The following is a 21,878-nucleotide window of genomic DNA, read 5'->3' on the forward strand; positions in this document are numbered from 1 at the left end:
CCACTTTTTCATTTGATATGAAATAATATTGTATCTAATTTACCTCATTGAGATATCCTTTTTTGTAAAAATGAGTGAAAAAGTGGTGGCGCCATACGGAAAGTTATCCAAATATAATTAACCACTGTTTTACACCGAGTTTCCTTACCCACAGAAATAAAGATTTATTTATGTCGAGTATTACAACATCATGGCTGGCGCCGCTATTGTCTGAAAATAATTTTGCCCATGCTCTCACGGACCGTCTTGCAAAAATGTCAAATTTCTGTATTCATGGCCAACTTGGCCCGCCAAAATATGGACTAGGTATAGCTTGAATTACAAACGAATAACTTAAATATCTCTCTGTGTGATATTGACTGTGACAATGATAAATAAAATTGTGTTTAAAAAAACTGTTCTTACCTTTTTAATTAAAGCAAGACGACGCCATATTGTACAACACCAATGCCTAGGGCGCAGGCGCAGACGCAGGCGCAGGTGTTTACGTGTTGCATGACGACATTCTACATTATTTGTCTTGCCGCAAGAAAATAATCGTCTGCTCAACCACACCAAAATAAAGATGTTATGGTCAATTTATTTAATAAAATTTGTATGACTCTTCTCTATACAAAAACGTATTACTGCAAATAAAATGTTTCACGGTTTGAAGGCAGTGGACACTAGTGGTTAAATAATCATTAGCATAAAGCTTTATCAGAGAGCACTAAAAACAACAACCCCAAAACAACAACAACAACATCCATGCAATGAGTTGTTTAATAGTTGTTCGAAAGGCACGTAAACGATTCTTTATACACAAAGTAGCATACAGAAAAAAGTTCCTAGTAGGCAATCTCCAAGAAGGAAATTCTATGTTTGGGAAATAGTGAAAAAAAAGAACTGCCCCTTGTAATGCCAAAATATATATTTTTTTTTCATACAGTGCATGCAGTTGGTTGCCTCCAAGTCGCCTGGAAATTGCCCTTCGTTACTTTGCATTGATTTGCCGTAGTAGCCTAATTATGTTGACAATTCAACACTCGGCATAATGACATTGGATGATTGTTTGTTCATTTGCAAGTTTGTTGTGATGGAGAAAGTGCGCGTATTACGGAATAAAAACAGGTGTTTGAGACGCGCAACTAAGGCTTGTGATTGGTTGGTAGTAACACACGGCATGATAACAATGGACGAATGAATGAACTTGTTTGTTTGCAACTTGTTGTGATAAGTTGGTGGAGAAAGGGCACGTATTGCAAAAAGACCACAGGTGTTTGAGAGCGCAACTAAGGCTTGTGATTGGTTGGTAGTAAACACACGGCATGATAACATTGGACTATCGAATGAACTTGTTTGTTTGCAACTTGTTGTGATAATTTGGTGGAGAAGGAGCGCAACCAAGGCTTGTGATTGGTTGAAAGTAACAAACAGGTGTTTGAGACGCGCGACTAAGGCCTGTGATTGGTTGATAGTAACACATGGCATTATCACATTGGACGAATGAATTTGTTTATTTGCAACTTGTTGTGATAAGTTAGTGGGAGAAAGTGCACGTATTGCAACATACCCACAGGTCTTTCAGACGCACGACTAAGGCTTGTGATTGGTTGATAGTACCACACAGGTGTTTCAGACGCGCGACTATTCCATTCTGATTGGTAAATAATTTTGAGCCCACGTTCCATTTCGGTGACTGATGTCCCAATGTGCACGTGCATACAATTAATGTGTCGTTGTTTTTTCGGTGGTTAGAAATAGATTCGAAAAGTTTTCTCATGCCATTTGCCATGCTATTTATAGACCTTTATTACGGTGTGGTCATCTTGATTTTACTCCATTCAAACTCACTGTAACCAAACTGAGGCTAGACGAAATAATAGTCTGGTGCCATGCGCAATGAATGTTAGCATTCATTACTGTTATTGGGAACGGAGAACATGATCAAGATTGTGACAGCGTGATAAAGGTCTATAGTACTATTGCATTTAATAACGAAACAACATGCCTATATAAATACGTGTAAGAAAACATTTTAGCTTGCTTTCCCATGGATAAACATTGGGCCTACTGTCTATGATATTTGAAAACATTTTGCAAACAATCTTTTCAAGTATAACTATTATATTAACTGTCGAATTCTAATTTGTTTTCAATTATTCAGTTATAGCTTTTCAGTTCGTTTATGCTGCAAAATGGTAATTTCGTACAATTCTTGTTCATACAGACATTTAAAGATGCTGGACACTATTGGTAATTATCAAGACCAGTCTTCTCAATTGGGGTATCTCAAAATATTCTCGAAAACACTACGTTACTTCAGAGGGAGTCGTTTCTCACCACCTCTCCCCGTTACTCGTTACCACGTAAGGTTTTATGCTAATAATTATTTTGAGTAATTACCAATAGTGTCCACTGTCTTTAATTACATATTCATAAATACCTCAGACAGTTTCGCTATTCCTATTGGTGGAGAGCGCGTCACGTGGGTGTGTATAAACCTTTGTTAATGACCAGTAATAAGTGTTGAAAAATGGGCGTGACACGCGAGCTTGCACCTGTTCTTATAAGACAGTTTCTTCATTCCTATTGGTCGAGAGCAACGGCCGAGACAGTTGTGCCACATCACGCGATACGCGCGACGCGCGCAGCATTCCCTTATAAGGAGTTGTTTACCCTAGGGCGGCGGAGGGCCTTGCCATTTCATAGCTGGAGGGGTGTTGTGTTGAATGAAATCATTAAACAATTATAATTTTTGCATTTATTTTACTTTTTGACCAAAAGTGTTGATGTTTTTGACCGAAAAGGTATTTATGAATGGGAATCAAAAGATGTTTAATCGGTTTTCAACTAGTGGTTTAAACCCGCCGAGGCCTGGTTCTTGATAATTTACCTCGACTTCGTCTCGGTAAAATTAATTATCAAGAACCAGGCCTCGTTGGGATTAAACCACTAGTTGAAAACCTCTTCACCACACATTGATTCCCTTAATATTAATAGTAATGGAAACTTTCCGATACAATTCTTTAGCGAGACTACGGTTGAGAAAGTGACATGTGCGTACATCGATCTAAAGCTACATTAAATGTCGAAACATTTGTTTTGACCGAAAAGAAACAAAAAGCCCGCATGAAATATTCAAATAGTAAAAGTCAATAGTTTGGATGGTGTGTCGCAGAATACCTGGTGCCTTGAAACCTCGAGTGACTCACCCCCTGGGCTCACGTTTTTCAGTTGCGGCCTTTTCAGCCGGGTGCAATTTTTTGTCTGTACGTCAAAGTTGCCATGCACTGTGGTAGTGTTTTTCGATTGGGAATCTCTTCTAAATCGATTAATAAAGGGAATCCTTAAAAATACAATCAGGACGAAAATTGAGGATGGCAATTTTAATGTGCAGAAGAAACCAAATTGCTGCCAGGTGTATTTTCCAAACGTCGGCGGGGGCTCCCCTGCTTCGGATCGGGCTTGGTTGGAAACACACTGCAAAAAGTTTATACTGCTCGAAAATTGATGACTGCGCTGAAAGCCGGGGCCCAACCCGGCGTTTTGAAAATACCCGATAAACCCTGTATGCATAAAAACGTGATACGCACAGAATAGTATTGCTGAACAGAAACAGGTTACCAACCAAAATCTTATAAAGTTTACATTGTTGTGACTGGTGCCCCAACTCTATTAGTTGCTTAGCAAATCACATTTTCGATCAGTATTTTCTGCTTAAATATATATGTCTCTATATTATACAGTACACCAAACCGGCACTAAATACAATCCGACTTTGCCAAGACATATATATAAAAAGTAAAAAAAAATCATCCACACCTAGTAACGTAATAAGGCCCCCCCCCCCCTCCCCGTATATTTTTTTAAACATCCGTGAACAGTATGCCTCTGCTGATGCCAGTGAGTAACCAATGTCCAGTTTATTCTACCTCCATAGTAGAACCGAAATAAAAGAGTCAGTTGCTACGGCCACATCAAAAACGCACTACCTTAAAAATGTCCAATTGGTGTAAGTATTTCCATTTCGAAACTCATGCCATGCTCTGGCCAATGAGTGTTTGAGTTCCATCAATACTTAATTCACTGCAGGCCTAGTGAATTAATATTCATAAGTTGTCACAAAACACTCATCCACCGTCTATACGGGGGGGGGGGGGTAATATATAAGGTGATGCTTGAGTTTTCTTCAGTCAACTTTCGTAGGAAGTGAGGCAGAGCTGCTTTGGCGTTGTCGTTATAAACTGGAATTTAAAAAGATTAATCGTGAACAGACGAAACACTTATCTATTTCATTTCACAATCGCCATGAAGTTCTACATGATTTTGATGATGTTGATGTTGCCGTCTTCAGGGCATGCTAAGTGTGTTTGTCCCAAAGGCTGGTCCGTCTACGGCAGGCACTGCTATCTTTACGTGTCACAGCCGGATTTCTTCTACAATGCCGAAGCAATCTGTCTCAGCAAGAGCCTCAACGGTCGCGAATCGCACCTCGCTTCGGTACTGTACGTCGGGGAAGAGGACTTCATCGCAGGGTTAGCACCGAGGGATAAGTCTTCTAATTTCTGGATTGGACTTAAAGGCCACTACCTCTCAGCATGGCAATGGACAGACGGAGAGCCGTACATATTCTATAACTGGGACACAAACTCTCCACAGAACTATCTGTATTACTCTGGTGAGGACTGCGTTCGAATGCTTGTTGACGATCCCACTCACTACTGGTTGAATTACCCATATTGTTCTACCAACTACAAGTTACCCTACGTGTGCAAGATGTTACAGCGATACCAATACAGACCGAGTGCTCCATTAGCCTGAATTATATCTGACGTCACACTTCAAGGCTCTCATTGCCTTCATGGTCCTGGAGATTCGCGGTTAAATCTGACGTACATGTATTTACATATGAAGCTTTTAATGTACATGTAAGTTTAACACTATTAATCATTTCGTAGCAAGATATGACAACAATGTTACAATGTTCAGAGTGCATAGTTGTGTAAGGAACTCGTACAATAAGAACTCGTATATTTCTTTGTCATGTTGGACAAGTCAAACTTGAAACAGCAGATAGCTTGTTATGAAAGCTTGAACAAGCCTCAAGCACCACAATGGCAGGCTTTGATGTCTGTATATACATTTTGCAAAATTAAAATACTGTAATACTGTTTTCTTTAAAAGTAGTGATGGACACTATTGGTAATTACTCAAAATAATTATTAGCATAAAACCTTTATTGATTACAAATAGTGGGGAGAGGTTGATAGTATAAAACATTGTGAGAAACAGCTCCCTCTGAAGTGACGTAGTTTTCGAGTAGGAAGTAATTTTACACAAAATTTGATTTCGAGACTTCAGATTTAGAATTTCAGGTCTCGAAATCAAGCATCTGAAGGCACACAACTTCGTGTGACCAGGTTGTTTTTTCATTAATATCCTGCAACTTCGACGACCAATTGAGCTCAAATTTCCACAGGTTTGTTATTTTATGCATAATGTTGAGATATACAAAGTGAGAAGACTAGTCTTTGACAATTACCAATGGTGTCAGTGTCTTTAAGTGAATGGCAGCACCAATTAATAAGGTTTTATGCTAATAATCATTTTGAGTAATTATCAATAGTGTCCACTGCCTTTAAAGAGTGATTAACCCACATTCTCTTAAAATTTGAATCAGGTCGGAAAACAATGTGGCAATGTACGGACATTTTCCAAACCTCGGCGTTGGCTCCAGCTCTGTCTCCAGGCTCCAGCTCCGGGTTATGAAAGGGCCCAGGGCAAAATTTCATGAGCTGCTTCAGCATAAAAATACTGCACCTTTAAAATCCTTGCTTGGTAATAATGAACAGGATACCAATCATATTTTTATACCAAATATGCATTGATTCCTCACCATGCCTCAAATCCTCAGTAGGATACCGATCACAATGTAACATTATGCATGTAACCCTATTCTGGTGAGCATTGCTGTGCTAAGCCTGTTTTGTGCTGATAGACACTATTGGTATAATTATTAAAAAATTAGTATTAGCATAACTTATACTTTGTAACGAGCAATAGCGAGCTGTTAAAAATGATTGTATTAAACATTGTGAGAAACGGCTTCCTCTGAAGTAATTTCTCATTAAAGACATGTGGACACTATTGGTATTGTCAAAGACTAGTCTTCACAGTCGGTGTAGCTCAACATATGCATAAAATAACAAACCTGTGAAAATTTGAGCTCAATCGGTCGTCGAAGTTGCGAGATAATAATGAAAGAAAAAACACCCTTGTCACACGAAGTTGTGTGCTTTCTGATGCTTGATTTCGAGACCTCAAATTCTAAACTCGAATTCGTGGAAAATTCTTTGTTTCTCGAAAACTACGTCACTTCAGAGGGAGCTGTTTCTCACAATGTTTTATACTATCAACCTCTCCCTATTACTTGTAATCAAGAAAGGTTTTATGATGGAATTTATTTTGAGAATACCAATAGTGTCCACTGCCTTTAATAGAATTGAATTCGAGACCTCATCATCTGAAGGCACACAACTTCTGCGACAAAGGTGTTTTTTTCTTCCATTATTCTCTCGCGACTTTGACGACCACTTGAGTTCAAAATTTCACAGGTTTGTTATTTATTTTATGCATAATGTTGAGAAGACTGGTCTTTGGTAATGGCAAAAGGTGTCCAGTGCATTTAAGCAGTTCTATGAAACTGGGCTCAGGTTGAAATGATTCACAGACAAGCAAACAGTTGCCATTAATTTTCGCAGCCAGTGAGTTGAAAGAGGCATATAACTTCCCGAATCTACGAAATCGGACAAAAAATTGCTCGAGATCAACAAAAGTCAATAGTCTGTTGTTTGTACAGATGGGTTGCTCCCAGGGTAATAAAACAATGACAGGGCCACTGCCAAAGTATAGCATCGATTGTTTGGGTTTCTTATTTGATCAATTTATTTATAACCAGGCACTCCATATATTATATTCATAATATGGATACTGGAATAATTGTTAACGATTTCGAACCTGGTAGAACAAGTACAATGAATAATTGATGAATGATAGTCCTCAAACGTATATTTCGATTAAATTTGACTCCATTGTGGATCGATTTTACATGCATTAATATTAAATGCTGCCTCATGAAAATAAGTATCATTTTGTAAGGAGAAGACACTTGAACCCTGGTGTTCATCGTTTCAACAACTAAATTCACTGTCAATACTTGGAAAAAACTCAGATAAAACTTTATTTCACAACGACTCCTATAAGAATGCATTTCCTCGCCGACATCAAGTTGTTAGCTCTACTAGCAGGTATCGTGCACTACGGGCACGCAGGCTGTCTCTGCCCGCTGGGATGGGATGCGTATAGACGACATTGCTATATGTACGTGGAACAACGAGAGACTTTCAAAACCGCCGAGAGCAACTGCAACGCCCAGGGGCAAGGCGGCAGAGAGTCCCATCTCACCTCGGTACTGGACACCGATGAAGCTGCGTTCCTCGCTGGGTACATTCAGCACGGTAGTGCCTGGATCGGGTTAACTGACATCGCTATAGAAGGTGACTGGGTGTGGCAGGACGGTCAACCCACCGGGCCCCAAGACTGGTGGTACCCTAACCAACCTGATAACTCTGGTAACGAGGATTGTGTCCAAATGAGGGCCGATATGGGTTGGAATGATTACCCTTGTTCAAAGAGTTTGCCTTACATCTGCAAGATGCTTCAACGATACCAGTACCGACCTAACTGACTACCCATTCTTGTAAGCCAAGGGTCACCCCAACAACTTTGGAGATAACAGGAAACCAATTTGGCTGACCTCAGCTGCGAGTGAAGCAACTTGACGCCACAGTGGCCGGCATCATCAAAAGAAATATTTATCTCCAAAACGCTCTTAGTAGTTGTATATGACATCCTTTGTTTTCCTAGAAGTAACTGTTGCGTAAGTAAGTTATGGTAAAAAGATTACCGTTTTGCACAATCGGCCAGAAAAGCTAAAGTGACAGTGTCCCCGAAAGACCATTGCTATACACAATTGAACTGCAACATTAAGACCACACCCTTTGTCATGATGACAGCATCATTAGATGTACAGATTGTTGGACAAAACAATGATACTGAAGAGAAAAATAACTAATTTTAGGCGAAATAAAACAGACTTGGCAATAATTGGGTTTGAAAAAATAAAGTAATTTATTCATATGCTTGTTTTTGCCTTGTTTCATGATTAACTATGTTATTATTATTTTTTTCCTCTCTCTCCTAGTATGTATACATGTTTTTGTTTTCTTTACTGTTCTTGTTTTCTGTACTTGAATTTTGACCTGTGAAATTAATAAATGAAATGAAATGAAATAATTATTTTATACATCATTTTTTTTGTTTTCTTGCAGAGCAGTGTATTGAGAGAGTATAACATGAAGGGACCACTTTTCTTTGGTCAAGTGGTTGCTGGGCGCCATTTCCAGTCCAAATGCATCACAAGCCAATGTACAGTCTGGTGGTAGCCTGAACGTGTCTCGGACAAAAAGTGGCTTCTAAATCACAAGTTGACAAACTCTCTCAATGCTCTGCTTTTTTAACTACACTGTATGCCCTCTATTGACACTTACGAGAAAGTGGTGAACATAATCTTGGCTAAGCAATATAACTCGCAATGAATTTCTCAGCCGTGATGCCTTTTAGGATTACTTATTTAATAGTACTGGACCTATACGGCGTTGAAAACAAAACTTCCCGTATTTATTCAAAACTTGTTTTTCAGTAGTTTAACATCAAAGAAGGATTGGTACAGAATTTTTGTTTGACTCGCTTTTACTTTTCAGTTAACAAGATAAGATACACCAATGTGAGGCTATGTGAATAAAACAAAGTTGCTGGGTATTTTTCCTCAGGGATGAAGTTGTTGTGGGTTTTTGTTTGATAATAGTCAATCGTACATGGTGAATTTACCTGTATGCAGTGTTACTGCGGTGTTTTATTTTGAAGAAGAAAAACAAAAATATATGCATGGATACTATAAGCATACGCAACGAGTTTCACATAGTCCTCTAGTTTAACATAGCCTATTAATATGCAAAACTCATCATATTTCAAATACACATGTTGTTTATAGTTGCATGTTACAACATTCTAACATCAACTTTTAGCTTCAGTTCGAATTTCAGAATCCTCGTGTGCACCATACCAAATTGACCAGTTATCGCCATTATCGATACAGTCCTACACTGAAGCCAAGTCAGAAAGTTGCTGAACTAAGACCCGTGTAGAACCTGTAAACAGTGTTGAAGATTCTGGGTACATTCAGCAGCCAGTACCAACGTGTCACCCCCCTGTAAAAACATTGCCCATGTACAGTCCACTCTCGTTGTAACTCTCTTGTTACCGCAAACCTTTCCATATCGTATTTCCACCATGCAAAGTTTCAAATCCTACTTATAACCAGATAATCGCTTAGACTGGCCAAATTATCAAGAATATTGTTATAAGAGGACAGCAAACAAAGAAACACAAAGTAGAAATGAGATCCGGAGGGCTTCAAAATGTACTCTTTTTAGGCAGAACATCTTTTGAGAGTGCTCCTTATGACGAAGTTCGACTGTACATTAAACAATGCTCATTGTAGTCAAAACAAGTCCGATGAAGTACTCTACATACGACAGTAAAATTAATAATATCCCGAACAAGCTGTTTAAAACTATTAAACTAACTGCCTCTTTGTCAAGTTGTTTGTGTTAGTTTAAAAGGAAGTTACTGGTCGCTTGGCCAAGTAAGCTGCAATATTCTTGTCCTGGGCAACACGTCCCTTGAGAGCGAACAGTTTGGGGTACTTCTGAAGAACATCATCTCTGCCGTAGGCTTCTGCACCGCAGTAAAATACGATGTCTGCACGAGTTATCTGTAGGGAAAAAAATTGTTTCATTAATTCCTTTAAAGGTATAATACAGGACTGGTTAAGTCAAACAGAATCATGGTTTAAAGAGCCAGTAAAGGATTACCTCAGTATTTCAACTATTCCATTTTTGTGGCAAAATAGACATCGTAGATACCGGTTAATAACCATTTACTCTCAACATTTGCATTTAGCAATAAATAACTCAAGTCAAAAATGCACCCAGCCGCGCGGCTTTTTCAGCCGAGAGTAAAAAACGGCTTATCTATTATAATGACCCTTTGACGCCAGCTAGTGACTATTTTCCCATAATTGGGTTTGAACACAGTTCTCCAGCTTTGGCAGCTGAGGGCACTATTTTCCACATCAAATAGCCGCCACTGACGTCACGATTCCTTTGTCGCGCGGGTTTGTTTGACCCCGCGTTTTTCAGAAATTTGGCTTGGAGCATTCTGGAGAAAACCATTTTTACCATGTTTTAACGTGAGGTAAAAGACTCGTTATATTTTTTGACTTGAGCAGAGACTTGAGCAGAGGAGATTAAAGCAAAAGTTTAAGGCCAAGGCTGCAAAATTCAAGATATACGACAGGTCGCAATTGATGTAATCTACAGACCTTTCGAAAAATACCCACTGCGCAAGAGCTGTTGATTAAGGTGCATGCTGATCTAGCTAGGGATCAAACTTGATCGCTACCTAGACCAGCATGCACCTCATTCGACGGTGACAGTGAAAATTACATAATTTCTTTTAAAAGTACCTTATCTCCGATAAAGAAACCATCACCACCCTTGTTGAACACCAAGAACTTTTCCAAAGCATCCAGAAATTTGAGAGACTTCTCATTGTAGAATGCCTCCAGGTCTTTTTTCTGTAGGAAAACAAAAAATGTAATAGATGTTTCTTTTATTTTTAAAAGATGTAAGTTTTTTTAAATCAGTTTTTTAACCTTACACCGATGAGAATTAAGCACTGGGGGATATACTGAGTACTTTCCTGAGTTCTGTGGGGAAAAAATCCACAAGCAAATCACTCAGGCGGGATTTGAACCCACAATCTTTCCATTGCTTGAGTCTAACGACTTTCAACAATAATGTTATTTTTCACATTTGGTTCAAAATGCATTTTTTCTATTTATTAATTATATGAAGACAAATACAAACTGACTAGAATGGGATTTGAACCAATGACCTCCGAATTAACATGTCGGCTCTCTAAACACCTGCGCTATCTAGCCCTGTTTTGTCAATATGTAAAGGTTTCAAAGGTCAAATGAAGTATTCAGATGCACTCAATTTCCAAAAGACAAGACCTCAAGAAGTCTAAACCCCTAATAATGTCTTCTTATTTTGTACACTTTCAGAGCGAAATTCGAAACATGACATCATTGAACATTAACAAACAATTGGTTTGTACAAGGAAAATTTGTGCGCTAGTCAAAAGAATGTTTTGATTTTTCTTTTCTTCAAACTGAATTTGACATTGGAGCTCTCTTCAATCCCAAACGCCAAAACTTCTAAAGTGAGACTTTTGGGGACACTAGGTGGCAGCAGACTCACCAGATGAAAAATACTCTGTTCTCGTAATTGTGAGTATGCTCAGAGCCACATCAACAACAGTAATGACCTGGGATGTCTGCTGCCACCTAGAGTTTTAAAGTCTCCCATTAGTGTTTGATAAGTCATTTGCATCATCCCTGAAAATCACTAATCTATCCAATAAATGATAACAACATGAAGACCAACCTTCTTTTCTTCATCTTTCTCGTAGAAAAGGATCCTTCCAAGTGGGTCAAAAATGTCCTCCAATGTTGCAATAATGATATCAATCTTGGTAGTTTCTTCATTATTGGCTCCATTCAGTCCTAAAAAAAAAAAAAAAAAAAAAAAATAGAGATGAAATCACACAGAGAAAGCAGGGGGTGAGTCTCAGTGACATTTGGGATACAGTAAAGTCAAGTGCTCCTTAAACCCCCCTATGGGCCTGAATTGACCCAGATTCAGGTCAAGTCGGACTTGACCCACGTCTTGGTCAGTATGACCCTGAATCCATGCCAGAATTACCCAGAACTTGATCAAAATTATGCAAAATCTGTGTTAAAATCAGATTTTTTCAAAGACCACTTTCAGGTCAGTCTGACCCAGTTCATTCAACAAATGATCATTTTGACCCCAAAATGAATCAAAACGCCTTTTTAAAAACCACTTTCTAGGTCAACCTGGCCCCGAAATTTTAGTAAAGTCTGATGGGACCTTGAATTTGGGTTAAATTCAGAGCTGTTTTGTTTTATAACAATAACACTGAATTATCAGCAAGCTTTTAAAGACACTGGACACTATTGGTAATTGTCAAAGACCAGTCTTTTCACTTGGTGTATCTCAACATATATGCATAAAACAAACCTGTAAAAACTTGAGCTCAACTGGTCATCGAAGATGCAAAATAGTAATTAAAGTAAAAAAAAAACCTTGTCACACAAAGGTGTGTGCATTCAGATGCTTGTGACCTCATAATCTAAATCCGTGGTCTCAAAATCAAATTTGTGGAAAATTACTCCTTTCTCGAAAACAAGGTTACTTCAGAGGGAGCGTTTCTCACAATGTTTCACAGTGTCCACTGCCTTTAGATCAGTTTTGCAACAAAACACCATAAAGCATCACTCACATACACAAAACATTTTTCACAAAATTTTCTTCATATTAGTTTGTTATGGATGTAATTATTACATACCAAACTCTCTGGCGACAAATCCATGCATAGCTCTGCCTTGTGGAATCGGTCTGCTATCTACCATCAATAATGGCAACTGCTGCATTGGAGTTGCTATTGGAATGAAATAAAAAAAAAATCAATTAGGGGGCCTACAGAACAATAACATTTAAAAACAATGGTAGGTGGATATCTTTTAATGATTTTTGTCTGGAGGGATGGTCACATTTCTGTATCCGGGATGTCACTTTTTCATTCATTATGAAATAATAGTGTCCTATTCACTCAAACAAGATCTTGCCTTTGTGAAAAAGTGGTAGTCCGATAGTGACTGATACAGAAATGTGTCCATTGAATTTTGAGAAATAGAGTAATAATTATATTAGCTTATGTGTGGTTTATTATAGGCATATACATACAACTTCAGTTTCGGAACACAATATCAATGTATAATGGACCTTATCTATAAAACCTAATCAGAGTGTACAGTTTTATGTCTTTCAAGTCAACAGTAATTGAGAATCTCTGATCTGGCTAGCGCCACCATTTATTCAGTCCCGCCCCACTCCAGTTACCATTATTCATAAGAAAAAAACATACTAATATTACTTTCGTCTATGCTGGTAGGCCTATAAAGCCTACTCGTTGAAAGCCTAGCTGTTTATGATAATTACCAAAAATTAGAATGGTAACATATGCGTGTACATTGCACGCAATAACTTCAACAGATTGCTCTTTGAGCCCCGCCCCTGCCAAACTAAACTTACTAGCTTTGTTCTTTCCCCATTCCTCCGATGTGTAGCGAACATCCTCAAACTCCTGGCCGGCATGAGCTAACATCATACGGGTAGGCTCAGCCCGGCCGCGAGCGTCGAAATATATCACTTTGAAGGCAGGCATCTTTGAAGCAAGTTGATTTTATGTGAAGTACTGATGGAGTTGGAGACTGAAGTGGTGCTTGGCAAGTGTAGTTGCATGCAAGTGTACGTCTGGTTTTATGTCTGGCTATTTAAACTACATGTACGTGAGCACAGCGCTTGCCATTATAACGATTGTATAGGCAGTCTACGCGCATGCATTGTACCTTTGTCCAGCTCAAGGCCAAAGGTTCGTAAGGCCCTGGATGATTTTTGCAAAATCATTGTATGCCCATTGTTATCATGTTAGCACAGCGTGTAGCATGCAGACTCGACCATGATAAGGTAAATACATGTAGAAGTTTCTGGAAAGTGTTTTGATAGCGAGAGTCGGTAGTTTTTTTTCTCCAAACAAAATAAAACCAAATTATGGCATATTGTTATAATAACAAAATCGGTTCACGTTTTGATATGAACTTAGCCTTGGGGTTGGGTTGGGGGGGGGGGGGGGGGGGTAACGAACCCGCCCAGTGAAAGTTCAAGTCGAGACCTGGGTTGTCAGAAAACAAGACCCCGACTGGCTGGATGCAACACTGGCCCAGCTTTGAAAATATATAATTGCATTTCACAAACATCCCGTTCCCATCAGTGCTTCGTCCGTTATGGGGTAGTTTCATTCTTAGAATTACAAACAACTTCTGGTCAGAAGCCTATCCAAGCAGCTTGATATACAATGCACTTTGAGAAACATTTCACAGTTGAATATTGGAGGCATTACTGACAGTAACGCTTCTCATATTTTGTAGCCCCTATTCCTTTTAGGCCCCTATAAAGCCCCCATCCTGCGTGTACCCATATTCACTCAATTTTTTTGTTTTTGACGCAAGTTTTTTTTCCGTTACGCAGATACGACACCCTTGCAAAACATTACTTTCAGCCGAAAGTCATTGGGTGCGTTCGTTTAGCTTCCCCCTGGGACTACCCTGCGCGCCCCCCCCCCCCCCCCGGCCTGGGGGAGCCCCTGACAAGAGCTAAACGAACGACCACTCACCGCTCTCGTAGTGACGTCGTTTACCTGATGGGGCCAGCCCCCAAGTGACCCACTCCACAAGCAGGGCACTGGGGGCTGACCCAGGTGAGCCCCTGGAATGACGTCAAAAGCCATTCGAACGCACCGGGGCAGACTCGAGATGACCCAGGGAAGCTAAACGAACGCACCCATTAATTATTTCGCATTAGTGGTAAACAGAAAAGGCCTATACACAATCACCAGGGCGGGCTTCAAATATGTTTTTCTTTGTTTGAGCATTACGTCTCTTTTCATTTATAGGTTTTATTTTTACCCCATCCCCAGTTTTTATCAATAAAGCGTAGGGGTGGATGGTTGTGTCTTGTGCAGACAACCTGCCCCAAAAGAGCGGGAAACTTTGCATAAGTGTGACTTTGACTTTGAACACTGCGGCTGCGCACTAAGTTTTCCGGCTAAATGTATATTGCTGCTGCGACCCGGCCGGCCCACAAAAGTAAAAAAGTGACGGCCTTCGCACACAGGACACAATTTTATACGGCTATATTTTTTGGTTCTGTACCACACACTAACACAAAAAGAGTGAAAATGCATACCGTTTTGCCGCGTGAGTTAAAAAGTCAACTAGCCATAAAACAATTTATTATTCTCCGAGAGAAAAACCCAAAATCCGCTACAGCAAAGTGAAATGCCGCCATCAAGAGTTTGGAGGAGAAGAGAAAACAATACTTCAAAATGGCGGCGCCGAATGTGCCCACGGTCTACATTGAGGTTCGTCAACAAATTCGTGCAGTGCAGGTTGTTTTACAGATACAGACCTCGTGTGACGAAGACAAACCCTGGTGAGGAATGTATAGGGTTATATTTACACGAAGAAATTTACATGGTGTAACGTCTTCTTCCACAACTGGAGCTTTAGTTTTGTTCATTTTTGTATGTAAACAAGCATGACAATATTGTCGTGACGTGTTGTCGTCTGCTCGACGAACAGGCTGGCTGCTGAGTGCGCAGGCAGTGCACTGGCATGACTGAGTGACTGACTTCGGATTGTTATTGTTTTGTTCACACTTCTATATCGAAAAGTTGCCGTATCATGCCACACCACCTTTTCGTTCGATATGAAATAAATTACCTCAATAATAAAATGAGAATGAGATCCCTTTTTCTTTTGTAAAAAAAATGATTGAACAAGAAAGAGGTGGGCTGAGTGATAACTGATTAGTGATATGGAAAATTATCATTTACTTTAGCCGATATTTTTTGGATAAATACAAGGTTACAAGGTACAAAATGTACAGCTTCGAGCAAAACCTTTGCAATCCCTTCAACTTCAGTACTGTTGTGATTTTAAAATCAAGACGACAAGAAATTGTAAAAGCACGTATCCTCCTCTTACCTGTTTTCACGGTATTTTTTATGCCATTTTCTTTGAATTGGGAACAAAATGATGCCATCAACCGATGCTATAATTACCTTCATTTGTTTATATGAAGTAGGCCTACTATGCAAACATATCAAAACTTGAAGGACATTGACATTTTCACACCACACACCGATCTTCGATGACTTCAACTGGTCCCATTTTAAAATATATTTTTCCCCCTGTTTTCAAGGCAAAGTATGGTTTCCGGTGAAGCCATAGGTTGGAGAAACATCTGCAGACTCTTTGCTTGGCAAAATTAAATAAAAAGTGTGAATAATTATTGGCTTTCAAAGCTGATTTTTATTTAGTTTTCAATTTTTTTCTTTCTTAATATTTATAATAAAGCGTATTAATAAACAGTGATAATTGAATCACCAAGCCGATGTTTAAATTTAATATTAATAATAACATTTGATATGAGGGTTACAAAAAATCTAAACAAATATTAGAAAATTATATAAGGCACATGGCTTCTTTAAGCCTACTGTATGTTTTTCCAAGAATGCTCAGCAGAATGTTCAGTCACGTGATTTGATCATCGTGAATTGTGAATTGAAATAGTGTTTGATGAAACTTTTTCGGTGGGCAAATTGTTTTATATGGCCCAACATTATGACATTTTTTTATACCTTGTAGAAATGCCTAAAATACCAAACTTTTTGCATTTACAAGAAGTGCAAATAACCAGTGGAGCCTTACGTGTTTCTAAGTTTTGGTCAAGGGCGAGGAGACTCTTTGCTTGGCAATTAAAACCTCAAAAATGTTATCTAGGGACTGTTTACATCGCGCACAGAGAAGTAAACGATTTGCCACGATTTGAGGGACACCTTGAAAACAGGACCTCTTATCCAGATTACACGTGCACATCTGTTTTTGATGTTTTATTTCTAATCTTCGTCATCTTTTCTTCAGGCCTCCAGGTCGCAGTGCTAGTCACATTTTTAGAAATTATTATCCCTTGGTTGCATTAGTGATATGATTAATAAAAAAAAACTATAAAATACATCATTATGTTTTGTTTATACAGCCAGGATAAGTGTCAGATCACACCAAGTACATTCCAAGTTGAAGTTCTTCCTCACTCCCTGAACATAAATTTATGGTCTGATAAATCGTGTGATGTCTTCCAGCTGAATGGAATTAAACTTCTTCCTAAAACCTGCAACGGACTTCACTGGGTAAGATGATCACCTCCTTGCAACCATAGAGGAAAGAAAACAAACTAGGATTTAGGACTAGTGGGGTCGATTTCCCAAAAATAATCCTAACTAAGGATTAAGACCTAGGTTAGGACGAGTAACTCATTCTTACTCAGATAAGATAAAACTAGTCTTAACTTTTTGTGAAATCCACCACTTACGACCTGGTGGGATCAATTTTTCAGAGTGCTGCTGAGCAATAAGCAAATTTGCGTGCTAACTAAGCCGACAAATTTGTTTGAGCTAAGCATATTTCACAGGTTAGCAAGAAAATTAGGCGGCCAGCTTGCTTGTTCACCATGACATATAATATAACGTCAGTGTTCATTGCCATACAGCAAGCAGCGAAAAGTTAGCATGCTTTTATGAGTGCCAAGGGTTAGAAGAAAAACGGACCCAACAAAATTAGTCCTTGAAAACCTGTGACATAAGATAAGTTTTGAGAAGAGATTTGAATTTTGTGGTACAAAGACAAGACCTAAGATTAAGTGGTAAAGAGTTCCAGATGCATGACACGGCTGAAGAAAAAAAAACCTGTCACCTTAGGAGTGTTGTGACTTGATGAGCATTTTATCCTCCTTTTTATCCTCCACAGGTACCTGAGGAGGGTCTCCATATGAGGTTGCAGGTGGCGGAGGGTCACTCTAAAGACACCAGGGAGATTTCTGAAGCCAGAGAGAAAGAAGAATGTGGATTCTTGAGCCAGGCTTCCTGTATCCTCACATGTGGGATGTGCAGAGCCAAGATTGCATTGAATCAATGGTGAGTCTTGTGCACTTTCTGGAGCAAGTTCGGGTGTGCACCGTGGTTAACTAAAGGTTGACTATTTTGACTCGTACCTGGGCTGGTCACCCATGGTTGCCTACTGTGGTCAACCATTTGGAACCAGCCTCATAGAGCATGGTTTCTTCACTGGTCCCAATAGCCTGTTTCATGTTAACACTGTAAAGAGCAGAGGGGAACCAGTGACACTTAAGACCTTTATCACGCTGTCACCATCTTGGTCATGTTGCCTATGATAATGAATGCTTAGATTAATCGTGTGAACATGGCACCAAACTATTATTTCGTCCAGCCTCGGTTTGGTTACGGTGAGTTGGAATGGAGTAAAATCAAGATGGCCACATCGTGATAAAGGTCTACAGTGAAAAGGCGCAAGACAATCGAGTGTTGAATACCGTTGTATCGATGATTGACTAGGTTTCAAAACAAGTCCTTTAAGTGAGTGTGTCGCTGCGCATACATTGCTGGTCACTAGTCAACTAAACGTGTATGTGCACTCAAACTTGTTTCTGGATGCAGACAACTGGGAGCAGACTAGTGTAATGAAACAGAGCAAGGGGATAAAATTTGGGGGGAAAGTCAACAAGACCGCAGTACTTTTAGCTAAAAATATTGACTGGACCAGAATTTCTCGTGAGTAGCAATCCTTGCAAAGTATAGTGAGATCTACTGTTCATGTCTTTTGCTTGTAGCACGTTTGACAGAGTTCTCCCCCTTCCCTCTGAGAACTGGAGAGAGCTGTCTGAGAATTGGTGTTGCCATGGTAACAAAGAGACGGGGCGGTTTGCAAACCAGTCGCTGTTGCCGTCGGACTCGGACTGCCTGGTGGGTGCTCTATACATTCTTTTGCATCCCAGCATGCTATGCAAGGAGGCTTTTATACTAAGGCGGCCGAAGACTGCAGATGCTCCTGTCACACGAAAGGTAAGTTTTCTTGATGGGGGTATGAAAATTAAAAAGCAGACAGGTAGCCTAACTTCTTTCTTAAATGTACTGGACACGTTTGGTAATACTGTCAAAAACCAGTATTCTCACTTGGTGTATCCCAACATGCAATTAAACATATCAAATTTGTGAACATTTGGACTCAATTAATCATCCAAGTTGCAAGAAAATATTGAACCCATCCTTGTTGCACAAATTAGTGTGCTTTCAGATGCCTAATAAAAAGCTTTAGACCTGAGGAGTTTTAATGAGTGAGAAATTACCTTTTTTTTCAAAAACTATCATTACTTCAGAGGGAGCCGTTTCTCACAATGTTTTTACTATCAACAGCTCTCCATTGCCTGTGGTGATGAAGTCAGTTTATGAATAGGGTCAATGAAAGAGGCATTGTAAGTTCTCGTATTCTTGATGCACGAGGGCACTGTTTGGTTGGACCACAAGTTTAACTTGACAGTGCATGCTAAAGGGTATTGTTCTTATCCAATGTTAGCTGTGCAAAAATAAATCACAAAGGAAAGATAATCAGTCACTTAAAATTTATATTCAAACTTTATGCAACCAAACAGAACCAACTTGTGGTGTGATTCAAGCACTTTTGTTAGTTGTTAATCTTTCAAGAATCAATTTCATTGCTCTGCTTGCTGCAAATGAGTATAAGCTCAAGGCCATCATTCCTTACTTACAGTGTAAGCAAAGAGTTTTAGCTGTGTAAAAGAAGATTACTCAGGCCAAGCTGCTTATCATATTCTGTGCCCAGTAGACCCTTCCCATGAAATATGTAAATTGCACATAGCGCATGCGCACTAACGTTTTGGTTGGCAAAATGAGGGAACATCGCGCTGTTTTGTACACTGCCAATGGGTGCGTGACGCAGACGCGATTGCGCATCTGCTTAGTGCACAACTCTATGGCGTTTGCCAACCAACAGGGTCTGTGCGCATGCGTGAATGTGATGAGCATATTTCATGGGAAGGGTCCATTTCATGGCTCTGCTTGCAGTAAGCACAGAATCTGCTCTTACGGAAGCAGAGAACTCTGTGCGTAGGGCAAGCGTATTTCACGGGTTAGGGGCGAAGTTTGGCTTCTGCGCGTGCGTACTCGGCATTCTTCGCTTACAAGGCTAGCGCAGAAATTTGGTGCTTGCACGTAAGCGGGCAATCGTGATCGTCAGCACAGAATTTGGTGGTAAGCAGAGCCATGAAATTGGGCCCAGAGTTGGTGGCTACGGCTACGGCCGAGGTTGTTGCTGACAATGTTGCTATAAATGTTCTATATTTCAATGCATGATGACGAGGCAATCAGGCATGGGCCTGTATAACCGTGTGCATTAATGTGACAACTAATAGAGTTCTTTAAACTTTTACATGGGCCCGTATAACCGTGTGCATTAATGTGACAACTAATAGAGTTCTTTAAACTTTTAGCAACATTACCAATTTTGAATATCTTGTCTGCTTGTAGGTAAAATATTATGTGCATTATGTTGTGGCTTAAACTTTAGTTTTTCTTCTTGCTTGATCTCTTCCAGGAGTCTTCGTTGTCTCTTCTATGCAGGCGATGCCGCTCTTCACTTGGAGAAGGTTTAACAAAAGGTACAAAGTAATAATGATAAAAATAGTGGATTCTTACAAAGCGCGCATATCCATCAATCAGTGATGATCAAGGTGTTTTAGCTTGCATTATTTTCCTGCAAGGGATGTGGGACTATGTTTGAGTTATAGGGTGTCTGGTGTAGGGTGTCGTGGCCGAGCGGTTAAGAGCACCGAATTCAAGCTCTGCTGATTCTGTTCAGCAGAGTGTGGGTTCGAATCCCGGTCGTGACACTTGTGTCCCTGAGCAAGACACTTGACTATAATTGTTTCTCTCCACCCAGCAGTGCTGCCACCCAGGGGTAAAATAGGTACCTGTGAGGGCAGAGATGGTTCTTGTGATTGGTTTAGCCGAGTAGCGCATTTGTTGCACGAGGCTGTATACTCCCCAGGGAGCTGAGATGGTTTAAGGAGTGAATTAAGGCCCAGTGACCAGGGGTAATAATTTGAAGCGCTTTGAGACACCCGTCCGGGAGTGAAACAGCGCTACATAAACTCATTATTATATGAGAGCTACATGTACTCCTTTTACATAGCACCATGTTATGGTTTAAAAGGTGTTTTGCCGCAATAGGCCAGCAAAGTATGCAGCCAATCAAACCAGGAACACTGGGGTGAACCCCTTCTCTTTTCGTTTAATGCACTGGATTCTTTTACGTGCGTTACACAACACATGGGACTAACCGCTTTAATTATTATAATAATAGTAATAGTGACTTCTTATAGCGCTCAGGTCCATCACCCAGTGACGCTCATGGCGCTTCCACATTATTACCCCTTAACGTCCCATCCAAAGGAAGAAGCATCATGGTTAAGTGTCTTGCTTTTTTGTGTCACAACTGGGACTCGAACCCACACTCTGCTGATCAGAAACACCAGAATTTGAATCCGGTGCTCTTAACTGCTAGGCCATTACTCGTCATGTATGACATAATAGAAGTGACGGTTTATTTCATAATTCTTTTTTTATATTAATATTTTATATTTCTGGGAATGAAACCAAGGTTGCCTCGTTAATTACTCTAGCTCACAAGCCTGAGGAAACCTGTAAACAAGAGTGCCTGCTATTTGAACCAGAAACTCTGGGCTCAACCCCTACTTATTATATACTTTTGGAGCACTTTATTATCATTAAAAGTAATAAAGAACTATGATCCACAATTGTAAACTGGTCCTTGATGCTAAATGCATGATCAGTGGTCTTTGGGGTGTAAAATTTATCGAGCGTGACAGCAGTTTTGTCAACAATGTGCGTGCTAAGAACTTTCCTCCTCAGTGAGCATGTACTTGCCAGAGGTTTTTTTAATGAAACTGGTAAAGTGTTTAGTGCAGGATGGATGGATGATCTTGTATTGCAAATACAGCTCCTGTCCGCCTCGGATGAATGATATTATAACCTTACTGAATCAAGCTCAGTAATAAGTTTTTCTCCCCAATATTTGCCAACACTCATCATTTGTACACGTGCTCATGTAC

At 39.7% G+C, this 21,878-nt stretch overlaps 4 protein-coding genes across 4 annotated transcripts in view; 3 read left to right on the forward strand and 1 right to left on the reverse strand.

Annotated features, from left to right (window-relative positions):
- The first annotated feature begins 4,290 nt into the window (after window positions 1–4,290).
- On the forward strand, window positions 4,291–5,751 carry LOC139947393 (C-type lectin 9a-like). Its single transcript, XM_071945297.1, has 2 exons — window positions 4,291–4,660; window positions 5,663–5,751. Exons 1-2 carry the CDS (start codon window positions 4,291–4,293, stop codon window positions 5,749–5,751), a joined length of 459 nt encoding a protein of 152 aa, XP_071801398.1.
- Window positions 5,752–7,140: 1,389 nt separating this feature from the next.
- On the forward strand, window positions 7,141–8,226 carry LOC139947472 (perlucin-like). The gene has a single exon (XM_071945395.1). It carries the CDS (start codon window positions 7,247–7,249, stop codon window positions 7,727–7,729), a length of 483 nt encoding a protein of 160 aa, XP_071801496.1. The 5' UTR covers window positions 7,141–7,246; the 3' UTR covers window positions 7,730–8,226.
- A 1,016-nt stretch (window positions 8,227–9,242) lies between these two features.
- Window positions 9,243–13,633, reverse strand: LOC139947471 (S-crystallin 4-like). The gene is made up of 5 exons (XM_071945394.1): window positions 13,347–13,633; window positions 12,601–12,693; window positions 11,616–11,734; window positions 10,631–10,741; window positions 9,243–9,877 (listed from the first exon to the last, which is right to left on the reverse strand). Exons 1-5 carry the CDS (start codon window positions 13,477–13,479, stop codon window positions 9,719–9,721), a joined length of 615 nt encoding a protein of 204 aa, XP_071801495.1. The 5' UTR covers window positions 13,480–13,633; the 3' UTR covers window positions 9,243–9,718.
- Window positions 13,634–14,967: 1,334 nt separating this feature from the next.
- The window catches only part of LOC139946881 (E3 ubiquitin-protein ligase E3D-like), a 40,712-nt gene continuing 33,801 nt past the window's right edge, over window positions 14,968–21,878 (forward strand). The window contains exons 1-5 of the mRNA XM_071944641.1: window positions 14,968–15,305; window positions 16,914–17,064; window positions 17,681–17,847; window positions 18,561–18,792; window positions 20,342–20,405. Coding sequence (XP_071800742.1) covers window positions 15,199–15,305; window positions 16,914–17,064; window positions 17,681–17,847; window positions 18,561–18,792; window positions 20,342–20,405 — 721 coding nt within the window. The 5' untranslated portion in view covers window positions 14,968–15,198. The remainder of the gene's footprint in view (window positions 15,306–16,913; window positions 17,065–17,680; window positions 17,848–18,560; window positions 18,793–20,341; window positions 20,406–21,878) is intronic.

The sequence above is a fragment of the Asterias amurensis genome, chromosome 14 (assembly GCF_032118995.1).
Source record: "Asterias amurensis chromosome 14, ASM3211899v1".
In the NCBI taxonomy this organism is placed as follows: Eukaryota; Metazoa; Echinodermata; class Asteroidea; order Forcipulatida; family Asteriidae; genus Asterias; species Asterias amurensis.